Raw genomic sequence first — 17,576 nt, forward strand, 5'->3', positions numbered from 1 at the left:
AGGGAGCCAAAAGGTTATTTAATACGCTTTTCCTGAGATACGGAAAATTTTTCAGTTGCTCGATTTTACCACGAAAAAGGAGAACAAAAGGGAAAGTCATTCCAGAGATCACACCGTTTAGTAGAAATCAATGGATGAAACTTCACTCTCTTTGTTGTTCAAGATATACAAGTTTGATGCCCATCCTTCACCCCAATATTGTTTTTTCACCAAGGTAACAAAACTGATATACAATGAAACCATACGAATGATCTTAAAATTTACTGTGATCAGATCGGATGTCCACGATTTTACGAACGTTACAAAAATCAGGAAAGTGCGAGAGGGAGCCAATGGAACCAGAAAAACAGGACACACAACCATTAACGTTAACGTTACATGTAGAAGTAAAAATCATTTTATTCTAATTTATAATATACCCGACATATAACATATATCTAAGACGTGTAGCCGTGCCAAACAGATCCTTACTTCTTGTGCGAGCGTGCGTGTGTGGGGCCGTAAGGACAGACTCAGCTCCTTTATTCCGGAGCTTGTACCGAAAATAGGCGAGAAATGAATTAAATCATCCGGGAAAACAAAGAGGCTTCCTCTCCTTCCCCAAACTATCCTCTGTCTCTCCCTCTCCCGATCCGATCCGTAGTGGCTCGCGTCCCGGTTCCTCGCCGGCGGCAGCGGCGCTGGGCGAGCGGCGGCGACTGGGAGAGGTCTTCATCTGCGCTCCACCGGCGGCGATCATCCACTAGGTACCGCCGCCCTCCCCCTTCCCTTCCTGCTCTGCGGAGCCGAGCACCCGCATTCGGATCTGACCCAATTACTCCCGTACTGGGCGCGCCCCTGCTGGCTTGGTGTGCGCGCGCGTGCAGGTGCGGCTGGCGGCGGCTGCGCGGCCGGAGATGGAGGCGGACGCCGGGAAGCTGTTCATCGGCGGCATCTCGTGGGACACCAACGAGGACCGCCTCCGGGAGTACTTCGACAAGTATGGGGAGGTGGTGGAGGCCGTCATCATGCGCGACCGGGCCACCGGCCGCGCTCGAGGCTTCGGCTTCATCGTGTTCGCCGACCCCGCCGTCGCCGAGCAGGTCATCATGGAGAAGCACATGATCGACGGCCGGATGGTGAGAAAAAAAACTGTTTTTTACGAATGCTATGCTCATGTTGTGATGCTAGACCCGTGCCTCTGGATAACATTCGTTCGTATCTCATACTAGTTGCTGCGGTTGCGGATAATTCAGTATGTTTGGACCTGTTTTTGTTAGGTGGAGGCGAAGAAAGCTGTCCCCAGGGATGATCAGCATGCTCTCAGTAAGAGCGGTGGCAGTGCTCATGGATCACCGGGGCCTAGCCGCACGAAGAAGATATTCGTTGGTGGTTTGGCTTCCACCGTGACCGAGGCGGACTTCAGGAAGTATTTTGAACAGTTCGGGACGATCACTGATGTTGTCGTGATGTATGACCACAACACACAGCGTCCTAGAGGGTTTGGGTTCATCACCTATGATTCAGAAGATGCCGTGGACAAGGCATTGTTCAAGACGTTCCATGAACTGAATGGTAAGATGGTTGAGGTCAAGCGTGCTGTTCCTAAGGAACTATCACCTGGACCTAGCATGCGCTCTCCTGTAGGTGGATTCAACTATGTCATGGGTAGAGCCAATATCCTCAATGGATATACCCAAGGTTACAATCCGAGCCCAGTGGGTGGCTACGGGATGAGGATGGATGCAAGGTTTGGGCTTCTGTCAGGCGGGCGCAGTGGTTATCCATCTTTTGGTGGTAGTTACGGAATTGGTATGAATTTTGACCCAGGGATGAACCCAGGTATTGGAGGTGGCTCTAGTTTCAACAATAGTGTCCAGTATGGACGGCAGCTTAATCCATACTACAGTGGAAATTCTGGTAGATTCAATAGCAGCGTTGGCTATGGTGGAGTGAATGATAATAATGGATCAGTGTTTAACTCACTGGCTCGTAATCTATGGGGTAATTCGGGGCTTAATTACTCTTCCAACTCTGCAAGCTCTAATACCTTCGTGTCATCTGGAAATGGGGGCCTTAGTGGAATTGGGAACAACAATGTGAACTGGGGAAACCCTCCTGTGCCTGCTCAAGGTGCTAGTGGTGGCTCTGGTTATGGTACTGGAAACTTTGGCTATGGATCCAGTGAAAACAACTTTGGTCTGGGTTCCAGTGCCTATGGAAGGAATGCTGGATCAGGTGGTGTCAATACCTTCAACCAATCAACCAATGGGTATGCAAGGAACTTTGGAGATTCATCAGCACCTGGTGGCTCTATCTATGGAGACACAACATGGAGATCTGGATCTTCCGAGCTTGATGGAACCAGCCCATTTGGTTATGGGCTTGGAAATTCAGCTTCAGATGTTACAGCAAAGAGCTCAGCAGGTTACATGGGGCATTGACTGATAGAGGTTAGACATTTCTTTCATGTGTTATGATATCTTTGTCAACATTTTTGTATTTTTGTGGTGCAACAGTTGCATAAAGTGCTAGCAATGGTTGCTCGATCAAACATTACAAGTATTAGGAACTAGAAAATGCTAATGATGCACCTTTTTAATCAGGTATAGATTCACAGTTTGACTGTAAACTTGAAGATGCTGTTAAGGTATCTCAATTTTACAGTGGTTAGCTTCATCTGGGATGGCCAGACAAGCATCACATCCACTATCAGCTTATGTTTCTTAGTTTTAGTGTAACACTAGCTACTAATAGAAATTTGAATCCATTTTATTACCAAGGCTTGCAATGCCATTCAGTCGAGTTGGGGACCTAAACTCATGAGGTATCCGATATAAGTGTCCTGACATGGCTAGGTGTACTATGAACTTCATTCCAGTATTATACACCTGTGGATGGTCTATTTAACAAATTGAACAATTATGGATCCAACTTCTACTTTGTGGAGGCGATTTGTTCACGTCTAAACACGTTTTCTTTCTGTCCAGATGTCTCTTATGAACTGCATTAACACAAATTTCGAAAACATCAATACCCAACAGTGCATGTTCATAATGCTAGTCCAAAATTGTGCCCTTTTCATATGCTTCTATTGGACATTCGAACTTTAGCCCTGGCCTTTTCTCCAACTTGGAAAAAGTAACTGACCCAAATTTGTCTTGTTATAATCGATTTTTCGTGCTCTGATTGGTTTGGTAATATGAGCTAGCACATAGTTCTTACTAGTATTGACACAAGCTAATACATCCAAGATTTGATGGTTTGGACTGTTTTGGTGCTACTTACAACCTTTTTTCTCTTTCGGGTCTAGCCCCCTCTGCTGTCCCACAATTCACTTAAGCCACTTTGTTTGCTAAGCCATTCTTGGCATCTGTGTCATGAGAGGAGTCTATTTGAATATGTTCTTTAATTTCTTTTTTGTTTGGTACAGGATGGTGTGAACTGATTAGTTTACTTCAAAAAGTTGCTAAATCTTGCATGGTTTTTTTGAAACCCACTAATCTGAGTTTAGGACCGATAGGGGCATTTTGTGCTTGCGTACTCTTCTTTGTGATGCAGTTTGGTAGCTACTTAGCAGCTCGAGGCCTTTGTCTTTGTGGGATGTATACTTTATTTTTGGGGGGTAGAAGTGGTAGTAAAGGGTAGGGCATTTTTTATACTTGGCCTTTTTTGGATTGAACTTCTAATGATCTTGTGAGGCACTCCTGTCCTTATTGCATTTGTTCCTGTAAGCTTATTGCAGATGCAAGAATCAATCACCCACTGTTGACATTTTAATAAACTAGGGAAGCGCAACTTTTTTGGTGTTCTTTATCTTGCTACATATGTTGGATTATTGACTAATAACATCACTACTTTGCCTTGTGCAGGAATGACGCCGCCTAGGAATCTTTCTTTCACATACAACATTTCTCATAATAGGTTGAGGAGAGGACTGAAGGTGCATCAGGTGCAAATTTTGAACCTCACATGATTCACAGAGATGGGTTAGTTAATAGAGCTAACCAGGGGAAGCCGGTCAATGTGGTCAGATATATATCCTCGGAGGACCTTTTCCAAACGTATTTGCATTTTGTGTAAGGCTTGAGATTGTGGGTTTTCGGATTTCCTACAGCGAGAGAGTTTAGATTTTGGCAACCTTGGTTGTTTTTTGGTCGGATGAGATGATGTGAAGTTAAGATTGCGGGATATATATATATCCGGAGAGTGTTCAGTTGTACGGCGGTGCTGCCCCCCCATATAGACCCCACCCCCCTTGTTGGGTTTTTGTCGGTATAGTAGAGAAAACTGCTCTAGTAGCGTCCTTCGGATTTGTGTGCTAGCTGTTGTTATCAGAGGATGATAAGTTTTTACCTTTTCTTGGTTTTTTTTATCCTGTCTTACTGAAGTGTATGTACCAGAGGTCTGGTCTGTTTTTCCCTAGTGCAACTTTTGAGGGGATGCCCCCCTTCTGGGCCCCGGAGAATAATAACGCTGCTACAATATATTCTAATTCATTTGGAAGCCTTTTTTCCGAGGCTGATTTTGAATCGCGTTCCAACATCTGGACATTCTGATTCCGCGCTGCAATTTGGCTGTGTGATGCCTATGTTCTTCAGGATCTGCCTGTCTAGTGGACACTGGGTGGTGTCAGGTTCTCCTGCATTGCCTTTTTTTGCTCATGATTCACCTTCCATGATGCTTGCCCATCCCCCACTGTCTCCTTTTGCTGTGTTGGAGGAAACAATGGTTGATATTTTTAAAGAAAAAAATACCTTTAGTACAAATCTCCTCATTGTTAGAAAACAATTTTTTTTTTGTTTTGTTTTGCCGAGAGACTTGTACTTTGGAAGCACAACTGCCTCGGATAGCTGCAAAATATGTTTGGAAAACTAGGAAATAATTTGAGATTGGTTGAGGTCCTTTGGATGCCTTAGTTATGTTGAAGGGAGATCTAAATGATCTGGTTGATTACACAAGACATGACTCATGGTAGCAGAAAATATGTGAATTGCATAAAAAAGACATTTTGGACAGCAAATTTGACTCGTAATTGTTTACTTTTTGCTGTCCAAAACGTCATGTAATAATGAGCAGAGGGAGTAGCAACCCTTTTTTGTTTTTGATACTGTCAAAATAGTAGCTTGTGATGAAATATCCAAACTGGCGTCTGTTACTGCACTATCAACTGAACTGTAACGGAGCAAATCCTTCATCTGATGAAAAAGAAAACCTTTTTTATAGCTTGGTTTGTTGCTCCAAATGTTGGAGCAATTTGCAGAGCGTCGTCACCTCACCAGACTTTGAGACACTGCTACGCTGCCTGCAAATCGATGGGACGGCGGTGGTACAGCGCGTGCGTGCCAGTGCCCGTGGCGGGGGCCTCCATCTCTCCCGTCCCCTTCCTCCGTTCAGGTCGCCGGCGGTAGCCTGAGCGTCCAGCCGGTGGTGGCTGACTGCGGAGGAGTCGGAGCAGGGAGCACGGCCCGTGCGGTTTCGGGGTCAACGGCGAGGCCGAGGGCGGCGGAGGAGAATGCGGCGGACATGCGAGAGCGTCCACGCGTGGCGGCCTTGGTCGATGGGGAGGACGTCGCCGGCCTGGCGCGGGCGGCAGAACGGGAGCCATCGCCGGTGCCGCAGCCGGCGTAGACCGCGGTCATTGTATTTGCAAATCGGCCCCCGCAAAGGATCCAATGTTTCGCCAGATACCCCTGCAGTTTTCAAAAACCACCCTGATTTGGATCGCGATCATTAATCGCGATCCAAATATTCACACATAGGCCCCTGAATCGGATCGCGATCCGTTTTTTTCATATAGGCCCCTCGTCTTGGTCGCGGTGTCTGGCGGCGGAGCGAAGCAGAGGAGGCCTAGCGCGCGCCGGCGGCGGCGGCGACAGCGACGGGCCGCGGGCGAAGGGAAGCTCCAGCTGTGCTCCATGTGGAGGGGAGAGGTCGGTCGGAGGCGTCCCCGGTACAGTAGATGGCCTCAGCGGTGAGCAGTGCGTGATAGCGTGAGGACAGCGGAGATAAAGCTTGCCGGACCTCCGTCGCCGCCGGCGGGTAACCAGCTGGGAGGCGGCGCAAGATATGGCCGCGACGCGATCCGTGGGGTTTCGATCTGAATGGACTTGCAGAATATTCAGAATTGAGTGTGAATGTTCAGACTCCTCTTCTATTATGAATCCCTGCTAATCTTCAGACAAAAGTCCTCAGTGTCCATTGATTGCAACATTACTGAAACCATGCGAATCAGCGACTGCTGGAAAGCCTGACATACTAATCAGCAACAATCCTAGTACTACTGATGCAGTAGTGTTCTCCTAATCCTGTTCGTTTTGGAGCGCTTCTATGAGGTTCAGGTTCTGGTTCCTCGTTCCTGTTCTGCCATTTTTTGGGTGGATTGAAGCTTCAGTAGTGGCAACTGTTATAACAAGCTGAATTTTCAGTGTGCCTGGACAGTCTTGTTATGCAATTTTGACTATGCTACTGCAGACTGGACTTTGATATCCATATGATCATCCGATTGATTGCATAGACTTCTGACTCATGATAGAAGCAAAAAATGTAAAGTGAATTAAAAAAATGCATACGGTCCTGGAGAAATAGCAACTGTTTTTATGCTGTAAAAAATAGTACTTTGCAATGAAAACTTGAGTCGAGTATCCAAACTGGCGGTTTGTGTTTGGCCGTACACACTGCACACTGCAGTATTGAGCATTTTTTTTTGAAACAGTGCAGTATTGAGCATTGACTGGCAACTGCAGTGACATGTTCAGTAGAGTCTAAATTGTCAAATTGCTTGAATTTTGAGAGATCCTCCTCGATTGAGTACAATCACATATCCCTAGAGAAATCATCCTCACTCAAACAAAATCTAGGAGAAAGATTATCTCAGATGACCCGCTTAATTCGAGTGGTAATCAAGTTAACAAGTAATTGCTGCTGCCGTGGATCGTGGCACCACAATGTGCTGAAAATGGTAAACTACAGCCAAATTTCATGTGAATCGCATCTACATTAGCTGAATTTACACGAAGAAAGAAAATTTGCCAAATCATGGAGGAACTTGCAGATCTTGATCACCTCACCGGACACCAGGTTCCAGACACTGCCACGCCGACGGCGAAGCGATCGGCCGGCGGCGGTAGAGTGCGTGCGTGCCCGTGCCGGGTGTCCTCCATGTCTCCTTTTCCGCTTCCTGCTGTTCTGGACGGCGGTGCAGGGTCGGCGGCGGCCTGAGCGTGGAGGCGGAGGTGGTGGTGCCTGACTGTGGATGAGTCGGAGCACGGGTCCGTGGGCTCGGGGTCAACGGCGAGGCCGAGGGCGGCGGATAGGCGAGAGCGTCTCGTGGCGTGGCGCCCTTGCACGGGATCAGGAGGACGCCGCCGGCCGGGCACAGGCGGCGAAACGGAAGCCATCGCCGGCGCCGCAATCGGCGTCAACCGCTGTCAACTTACTTTTGCAAATAGCTCCTTTATATTTCATATAAACCCCTGATTTGGATCGCGTCATCAATCGCGATCCAAATATTTACATATAGGACCTTCAAATGGATCGCGACTATTAATCGCGATCCATATTTTTGCATATAAGCCCCTCTTTCGGGCCGCGGTGACTGGCAGCGGATTGAAGCCGAGGCGGCCCAGCGCGCCGCGGCGGCGGCGACGGCGGCAGGCGAAGGGATGCTCCAGCAACCGACGTTCTCCATGTCCAGGAAGTCATGGAGGCGCAGTCAGTTGTCCCCGTTGATGGCGTCCGCGGCGGGCAGAACGTGAAAGCGCGAAGGACGGCAACGGCGGCGGCCGGGAAGGGTTGTTCCCGCGTCTCCGTCCCCGGAGGTTCCGCCGGCGGTTAACCGTGGGCTGATGTAAGGCGTACGTCAGCGATGGCCGCGACACGACCTGTGGGGGTCCATTTGGGTGATCTGGGCCTGATGATGTCTGATTCAGAGAAAGCCTGCTGAATCTTAACTTTTAATTATTGGAACAAGAGAATGCTCCATGCATCAAAATTCAGTGTACTACTCGAACTTTGCCGTCGCCGAGCGCAGTAGGCGAATACGCGCCGAGCAGCGGCATTTCGTAACATTCAAACTGAGAACTTGCAGAATGTTCAGCAGTTAGTGTAAATTTTATTCAGACTGTTCTTCTATGGACAACACTGAAGAAAACTCTGGCGCGTTCGGTTATACAGGCAGGGACTCCGATAATATCGTCAGGGAACAGAGTTTATGTCATTTGTCAACTGATTGCAAAAATTACTGAAACCATGTCAATCAGCGATTGCTAAAAACGCCTGAGACACTAATCAGTAAAAAATCCTAGTACTACTGATGCAGTAGTGTTCTCCTCCTTAATTCTGTTGGTTTTGGAGCACTTGTATCAGGTTCAGGTACGGTTCTAGCTCTCCTGTTCTGCCACATTTTGGGTGGATTGAAGCTTCAGTAATGGCAAATGCAATAACAAACTGAATTTTTAGTGTGCCAGTGCCACGCTCTCATTATCATCTGCACAATCTTGTTCTGCAAATTGACTATGCTACCGGAGACTGGACGGCAACTCTGGGTGTTGTCAGGTTCTTGTGCTGTAACCTTGGGCAGCCCTGCAGTCCTATCATCCCTCACTGTCTCCTTCTCTTCCATCTAAAATATCCAACGTCGAGGAGATCTCGGAGGCGCTGTCTGTCGTCCCTGGTAGATGGCCTCGCCGGTGATAGCGTGAGGATAGCAGCGGCGGCAGGAGATGAACTTTGAACGGATGATGGTGTCTGGTTCAGAGACGCCCGGACGAGTATGTGCCAAAGACCGGGCTTTTGTAAGATTCAAACCGAGAACTTGCCGAATATTCAGAGACTGCTCTTCTATGGACAACACCGAAGCAAGCTCTGCCGCCTTTGTGATCACTTGTCCATTGATTGCAACATTACTGTAATCATGCGAATCCAAAAAACCGGAGACACTAACCAAAAAAAATCCGAGTACTGCTGACTCAGTAGCGTTCTCCTCCTAATCCTGTTAGCTGTGGAGCACTTGAGTCAGGTTCAGGTTCTAGTTCCCGTTCTGCCAATTTTTGGGTGGATTAAAGCTTCAGTAGTGGCAGTTGTGATAACAAACTGAATTTTCAGTGTGCCGGACAATCTTGTTCTGCAAATTGACTATGCTACTGCAGACGGGTGTCAGGTTCTTGTGCTGTCACCTTGGGCAGCCCTGCAGTTCCATAATCCCTCACTGTCTCCTTCTTTTGCATCTAAATTACCCACCTTTTGTTGTTATAAAAAGGTGTAACCTATGAATTAGCAAGGCTGGACAGGGCTGCTGGCCACTGGCCCCCCTATTCTTTTGTCATGCTCGTAAGCATGTAATGTTTTCGGAATTTTAAGTATCTTCAAATAAATCGGGATGCGCCTCTTGCTTCTTCCCCCATCCTCACCAATCTTTGAAGATAATTTTGAGTATTTGCCACCCAAAGAGAGGCTTCTCATATTCCATAAAAAATGAAACTGGTAATAAACCGTTCAAAATATCAAAACATGTTGCCACCTAAATAAATCTTTCCACTTGATGACCATTTTCCTTAGTATGACATGCTACCTCCAACATTTCTATATCATCTCCCCACCTAATACAATATGGGATGCACCTTAGTCTAAGGCCTAAGGCTAGAGACCCCCTTTGTGTAAAAGAAGCCTAAAACGGGGTCAAGGACTTGTTTGTGAGGGTCAGGGACTCAGTTGTAATATCCAGGGATCTTTTTTAAGGTCCAGAGACCTATTTATAATATTCGACCCCACCAATGGAATTAATATAAACAACCATCTCCTCCTCCCCATAAACAGAGCTCTAGGGCTTATAAGGAGGGGACTTTTAGCATTTTGTTCATTTGGTTCACTTGTTCACTTGGCTTGTTCTCTCCTTTCTCCTCTCTATAATGTGTTCGGGATTCCTAATCCCAACAGTGGCACCCATCGTGGAGGACTAGTCCATCCTAATTTGTCCGGTGCTCGTAAAAGAAGGCTTGAAGATGTTACAGCTACCCTACCTTCAGTCACGACTATTTCAACTACATCGGTTATCAAAGCAAGGCCTGCTGATTGAGGCTCAAGAGTGAAGTTTTCTACCGATTCAAAGCTCATCATTCAAGGAACCTAAAGGCATACATCCGGAGCATGAGTTGCTAGCCTCTATTAATTAATAGGAGCAATTATTAGGTCTTGTAGTGCCGGCTAAGACCGAATAGTTGAGGGGCTACTGTTGAGGGTGTGCCTTAGGAGGCTTAAGGCTAAGGATCCCCTTTGTGTAAAAGAGGCCTGAAATGGGGTCCAAGAACTTATTTGTGAGGGTTAGGGACTCAGTTGTAACATCCAGGAATCTTTTTGTAAGGTCCACGGACCTATTTGTAATATTCAACCCCACCAATGAAATTAATACAAACAATCATCTCCTCCTTCTTGTAAATAGAGCCATAGGGTTTGGAGGAGAGAACTTTTGGCCATTTGTTTGTTTGGTTCACTTGTTCACTTGGCTTGTTCTCTCCTTTCTTGTTCTCTGTAACCTGTTCGGGATTCCCAATCCCAACATACAATACGCTATCACTTTCAAATAAGAAGTTGCTGCTGTTTGGAGGCACTCAATACGCATTTTGCATTCTTAGTTATATCAAGAGGTAAAATGATCACGTAGGATAAAGATGGGAGAGGATGTCGTCAAGAGGCAATGGCTTATGGTGACCTGCCCAAACCTTCTTTGGGGACATATGCCCCCTCTCCTTCGCTCTTTCTCCCCTTGATCCTTGATCTTAACATATTTGATGTGTCCGTCCACTAGATAACGACACGACGGTATTTGAATTCAATCCACAAATGTTGCAGCTACAGGCAGTTGGCCATTGGAGTCTACGGTCAAGTCTTTGCTATCAAGCCGAATTTTCAGGAATCCAAAAAGACAAATCATCCAAGCGAGTGAGCGGTTCCCTCTCTCCCACCGCCGGTGACCACTCCGGTCCCAGCGTCCACCCCCCTTCCTCCCCGCCGGCGTCCACCCCCGGACCTAGCGTCCATAGACCTTGGTGACGCTTCAGCAAGCTCCCTTGTCCACTTTCACCCTTCCTCCCAACAAGTACAACCGCTTCGAATGATGAAGCGGAAGGCTTCGACAATGGTTCATGGAATCTTCATTCAAGGGGTGAAGAGATGTTTAGCGGGAATCTCTTGTGTTCCTTGTTGTTGTTACACATCTTTCTTGGTGCTCTAATCAAGTGAACTCTCCCTCCCTCAAACTCCTCTCAGAGTTCCTGCTCTGTCTGCTTTCCTGGATCACTGGTATCACCCTAGAAGCTGGTTCTCCCGTCACCCCAACTTTGCAAAGACAAGTTCTCTTCTAAATTCAACCTCCTTCTTCTCAGAGCTTGCCCGCGCCTGATCCACCTTATGGAGGCGTGGTTACATTCTCTGTAATTTGCTTTGCTTTGTTTTCCTTTCTTCCTGCTTCAGAACTATGTACTTTGTTCTACTTTTATTTAATATATAACCAATAGGGTTCTGGAACCCCTTCTGATTCTTTAAAAATATCTATCTATCTATCTGTCTATAAGACTTTTGGAGTTAATCGAGAGAGAGAGATGGAATAGCGTCTCGTTGTACTCTTCGATGCTGTAAAAAGGTAGTAAGGAGGATGTTTTGGAGTTTTGAAAAAAAAAGGAGGCGCAAAATAGCTGCACGCCTGCACTTGCTCTAGGAGTCAATTTCATAAAACTACACTAAATTGGTTAGGAAAACTATACTATCAAGATACAGTTTCATAAAACATGCACTTTTATTGATATCCTTTAATGCAAAACTACACTGCCGTGAATCGACTTGGCAAGACTGAACTTATATTGTCATTGTGTCATACTGTATCACAAAACTATATAATTTTTTTTATCATTATGTATCACACAACTAAAGTTTAAACCATGAAAACATATTGAATGAAAACAAGAGAATTAGTTCAAAACCGGAATGCTTTATATTGAAAAACAGAGGAATTGAAGTTGTCTGCTACTGACCTTGCTGTGTTTTCCTCGCCTGATGATAGTTCCTGCCACTTGCCGATTGAGCTATCCGTGGGGTGAGGATGTTGCATTCCGTTTCCATTTGAGAGAATTGGCAATCTTCTTCATGTATTATACAACAAGTTTGCCTACCGTATTGGTTGGTTAGCTGGGCGATCTTCTTGATTTCACATGCTGGGCTTTACAGTCTCAGCTGCTCCATGCAGGGCCGACTCTAAGGTTTCAAGGGCTCTTGAGCAAATAAAAAACTATGAGCCTTTTTAACTTATTTTTTTTCATTCACAAAAAAAAAGATAGTAACTTAATTCTAGAAAAATATTATCAATACTACAAGCTAAAAGAGTAGCAAAATGAAACTAGTATGATTAATTTATTAACTCAAATAAGGACCAAACTCCATGACTCCATTGACAAATGATGCTTTAGCGTTTAAAAAAACTTGCATTTCTTGATGCAAAATCGCTAAGCACTTGTGTAAAGCACCCTTTAGAATTCAATAAACTGGTCATCTTATTTTCTTTCTTTTTTCTTTCCTGAGAAGTGAGAACACAACAAATGTTTCTTAGGATTCTAAAACCTAAATAGCGAAGAAAACAAATAAACATTGGAATTAGAAGTTTAAAACCCTAGAAATCTAAGACACAATAACCTGCTAAGCTAAAAATTCACTCACCGATTGAAGTAGAGAAAGATGAGGAGGACTCATTGGCTCAAATGCAAGTATACCGTATAAATACTTAGATGTATTACACATAGGATCTTGGGCCCCTTCGCCCGTGGCCATCGCCCCTACTGCCCTAGGATCAGAGCCGGCCCTGTCTCCATGGATCATGAGCACCGGGGAACAATTCTGAAAACTGATGGACGACGTACGCTAGCTGACCCCAGGTCAGTGCCAATAATAACCTACTGCTACAAAGTTGAAACAAAAGTTTGCGGTGTCTGTGGGTAGGCTGCGAGATGTTGCTACGTACACGGCCAACGCTTGCTCGTGGATGGGTACACGGTACACGGCTTGCAGGAGGGTTCTCGCGTCCATGAACCCATCTGGTTAGACGACTGCTACATCTCGAGTGATGAGCAGAGTTTGGAGGAATTAGACTCTGGTTCGCGCCTTTGGTGGTATTGTAATGTTTTATTATGTAAGAGCTTATAGAATATCTCAACTATTTCTATTATAGTTTTGATAAACTTTGAACTTTACATGCCATATCTGAAATATATATAATTATTCCATTATGTACAAAAATTGGGGGGCCTCTGTGAAGACCCCAATAATACACAGCCCTAATGTGGACAAGTTCAGAGGGAGATTATAACTCTAAAATGTTCATCTCTTGATTTTTGGGAAATAAATAACGCTTGAGGAGAATTATATTATGAAACTAATTCACACTTAAAAGATAAATTTCTTATATCGTGTTTCCAACTATTTCTGGACTAGACATAGCATTCAAACTGATATTCAATTCTATTAGCACACTGTACACAAAATGGGCGTAGTAGGTTACTCCTCTTTCTTAGTTTCTGTTTCCCTATTTGTATCATAATTATTATAACACGCAACACATAAAGATGTCTTTCACCAAGTCATAATATATAAAGAAATATTTTTCCAAAAGGTCACCGTTTGATCCAACACTGTTAAACACACAAGTATCCATACTATGCATTGCCCTTCAACACAGTTTTTCCAAATTTGACAGCAGCCACTTTTCCATTCAAACAACTACAATGTACGCGTCAAAGTAACGCATATATACTCACCCTCACTTCAGCACTACACCTTGCACAGTCCATCAAGCAAACAACAATCACCATTTCCCCAAGTCCAATCGTCACATCTCTACCCAAACAGCTTCAGTAGCTCTGTTGTTCCCAATGGAGGAGCAGACTGTAGTCCTCATCGTGGGCGCAGGCCCAGCAGGCCTTGCAACGGCAGCATGCCTCACCCAACTCTCCATCCCTTATGTAATCGTCGAGCGTGAGGATTGCAGCGCATCCCTGTGGCGCAACCGTGCCTATGACCGCCTAAAGCTACACCTTGCAAAGGAGTTTTGCGAGTTGCCCCACATGTCATACCCGGCAGATGCTCCAACCTACATCCCAAAGGATCAATTCGTGAAGTACCTAGACAATTACATCGAGCGTTTCGACATCCGGCCAAAGTACCATACAGCCATCGAGTCATGCTCATATGATGAAGTTAGAAAGTGTTGGTTTAGCATGGCACGTGACGTGACAACATCGGTGGCTGTTAGGTATACATCTAAGTTCCTTGTCGTGGCAAGTGGTGAGAACAGTGCAGAGAACATTCCGATGATCCCTGGGCTGCAAAGCTTTGCTGGAGAGGTTATCCACTCATCAAGATACAAATCAGGTTCCTCCTACTCAGGAAAGAATGTACTGGTGGTAGGGTGTGGCAACTCTGGAATGGAGATCGCCTATGACCTTGCGTCTCATGGTGCCAACACATCCATTGTTATTCGCAGCCCAGTAAGTTTGTTATTCCATTTTGTATTTAAAAGCATGTATGCAACCTTAGTTAATTGTGTAACAAAGAGCTTACTCTGAGGTGTAAAAGACCATTCAAAAAATAAGAGCTTAAATTTGCCATAAAATTTTTAAAGGAAACGTTACATACTCCTAAACATGAGAAAATGTAGGGTACTACTTCTAAATAGATGAACACTCTATGCACTTATAGGCTTTGTCGCTTTTACAAAAATATGTGTGTGTGACATTTTTGTGTGCTTGCAGGTACATGTAGTGACAAAAGAAATAATACGGCTGGGCATGACTTTGGTCCAACATACACCAGTGAATATTGTAGATGATTTTCTCGTAAGAATGTCAAATTTTGTGTTTGATGACCTGTCAAGGCATGGCATTGTGAGGCCAAAACTAGGTCCTCTCCTCCTCAAGGCAGAAACAGGTCGATCGCCTGTCATTGATGTTGGGACGGTTGGTTTAATTAAGAATGGCACTATCAAAGTAAGCATATTTCCTCATATGATAAAATTATATAGTAATGTTTCTTCATAAATTATTCAAGTTGTTTATCTCTTTAGGTGCTTGGAAATATTTCCAAAATCAAGGGCAACATAGTTGAATTTGAAGGCAGGAAAGAAAGCGCTTTTGATGCCATTGTGTTTGCAACCGGATATAAAAGCACCGCCAATATGTGGCTTAAGGTAGCAACATCAATGTTTTGTTTTACCGTGCAACTAAATTAATTTAGATAACAATTGTGTCATTCACGTTTTAACAAATCAAAATAACTTTGTAATTTATGATTTCAGAATGGGGAAAGTATGTTGAATAATGATGGATTGCCTATGAAAGAATTCCCAAATCATTGGAAGGGTGCAAATGGGCTCTATTGTGCTGGTTTGGCGAAGAGAGGCCTGGCTGGTATTGCCATGGATGCCAAGAATATTGCCAATGACATCTCGTCGAACTACCATGCATAAACATGTATTTTGATGAACTACATAGCCTGTAACTGTATTGTCAAAGGCAGTGGTGCTATCCTGTAGCTGTACTACGCGGCGCATATATGCTATTGATCAAGTTTTTTAATATAGATTTGTAAAAATGTTACCATGAGCATCATATATCATACTGTATAGTTGTTATTATTGTATAATTGTGGATTGCTATTATAAGTACATATGTTTCAGTGCTAAATGTTTTCATACTACTCATTTGAAATGATCACGACTAATTTAGTCAACATTTTGTGCTAATTTGCCTCCCAAACGGATTATTGATATTTTGCAAAATAATCCCTATTTTTTTGCAAATAATCCCCTAAACCGGGTTACATATAAACGGGATTCAAATATTTAAATATAGTAACCTACTAGATAGGGTGGTGACTATTGATCGTGATACATCCTTTTGCAAATGATCCCAAAGACAATACGAACAAAGATCATGGAGCCAAGGCGTGCGCGCATACTGCATCCAGAGCCGTGGGAGTCGACATGGCCGGTGCATGTTCATAAGTACGGATAATAACACACTCCCATGGTGCTCAGTTGGTGAAGAAACGGCCCTATACCAAATAAAAACATAGAAAGAATTGTCCCACATCTTTTGATCATATGTTCTTCTCCCTTTAAGTTCATCCATCCAATATTCTTAGTGTTGAAGAACACATAGACCCATGGAAATATGCTTAATGAAGGCCTCCATCATAGCACCATCTCTACCAAACTCTGCCCTTTAGTGTGCCCATCACATCATCAAGCTACATTTTTTGCATCATGCATGACTCCATGCCATAGGGGAGATTAATTGTGCCACAATTCTTCACAATCTCCTCAATCACATCATTCCTACACATTGCCGTTGATTTTTAGAATATATAAACATTTAAATAATTAAAATAATCAGGAAAAAGAGAATGTTCGGCATGCATCTATTTCATCAGAATATTGCTGTGAATATAATAAAGTGGCATCTGTTTTGAAGAGTATGATACATTCACCATGCAAGAAGAGGAGCCTCTTCCTCTTTTACCTTTTGATGGATAGTCATGGATTCTCTCTAGTTTGGTAATCATGCATGAATCCGAATGGAGAACAATGAGGTGGCCTTGAAAAGTTCCTCCTTTTTCTCCGGCCACTGGACATTGAAAGAATAAGAGCATAAAGTTTTTTGTTGAAACGTTTCTGCAGAGAATTCATGTTAGAATTGTTAGTCGTGAATTATTTGAAAATGTTAGTTTAGAAATCAATCTAGAGCTGCCTATAAAAAAGGAAACGCTATATCTGATATGAATACGATCATGCGTTGGAGTTAGATCTAATAGGAAGATATATATTTCCCATATTTTCCCTATTGGATTTAAGAACATATAAAATAAGAGAAATATTAAATCTACATCCTAGGAGGTAATAATATCATTTGATCTACAGTCCACTGTCACCTTAGAGTACCATAGCAAAAACCTTAAAAAAACCATGTTGGTGAGTATAGTTAAGGACTGAAGCAATTTTGACCCTTGGTCATGTCACTGCTGGTAGATGAATATCTTCTGAAATTATTTTTCAGCCCTCAAGTCCGTATTCCATAGTAAATCATGTTAAATCTCTTCGAATTTATTCTTGATAGTATGGCCAATGTTGGGATAGAAATGTTCCATAATTGATAACAATGAGCATTATATATCTCTACTTCAATTTTAATGATGGATTCACTTTGGATCGATGATATAACCCTTGTCCATTTTACTGATCCTTTTTATATAAAAAAGGGATGTGCAGCCATTTATTGTTTTGGAGCGATGCTAGTATTTTCTATGTCAACACTGATAGAGTACATATATCTTCTTGAGGTGATTTTAACATGTGCTCGCATGCTCTTACTCCATAGGATATCTTCTTTGAGAAAAAAAAAAGACTTCATAGCCTATCATGTTATATCTTGTCAGATTCTTTTAATTATGAAAGAAATATTTTCAGATTTTTCTAGATTACGGGCATTGTTGAGAAATGTTCCATAAATGTTAGTGGTCATTTAAATATTTCTCCTTCAGGTAGTGTTGCAAGCTAGGGA

The 17,576-nt window shown here is 43.8% G+C and overlaps 2 protein-coding genes across 2 annotated transcripts; both read left to right on the top strand.

Moving 5' to 3' along the window:
- Nucleotides 1-559: 559 nt before the first annotated feature.
- LOC101763753 (heterogeneous nuclear ribonucleoprotein 1) lies at nt 560-4,514 on the top strand. Its single transcript, XM_004979753.3, has 4 exons — nt 560-746; nt 867-1,118; nt 1,260-2,432; nt 3,852-4,514. Exons 2-3 carry the CDS (start codon nt 897-899, stop codon nt 2,421-2,423), a joined length of 1,386 nt encoding a protein of 461 aa, XP_004979810.1. The 5' UTR covers nt 560-746; nt 867-896; the 3' UTR covers nt 2,424-2,432; nt 3,852-4,514.
- A 9,378-nt stretch (nt 4,515-13,892) lies between these two features.
- Nucleotides 13,893-15,484, top strand: LOC101760795 (probable indole-3-pyruvate monooxygenase YUCCA10). Its single transcript, XM_004980735.1, has 4 exons — nt 13,893-14,507; nt 14,772-15,005; nt 15,083-15,205; nt 15,314-15,484. Exons 1-4 carry the CDS (start codon nt 13,893-13,895, stop codon nt 15,482-15,484), a joined length of 1,143 nt encoding a protein of 380 aa, XP_004980792.1.
- The last annotated feature ends 2,092 nt before the right edge of the window (nt 15,485-17,576 follow it).

Source organism: Setaria italica, chromosome VIII (assembly GCF_000263155.2).
Source record: "Setaria italica strain Yugu1 chromosome VIII, Setaria_italica_v2.0, whole genome shotgun sequence".
Classification (NCBI taxonomy): Eukaryota; Viridiplantae; Streptophyta; class Magnoliopsida; order Poales; family Poaceae; genus Setaria; species Setaria italica.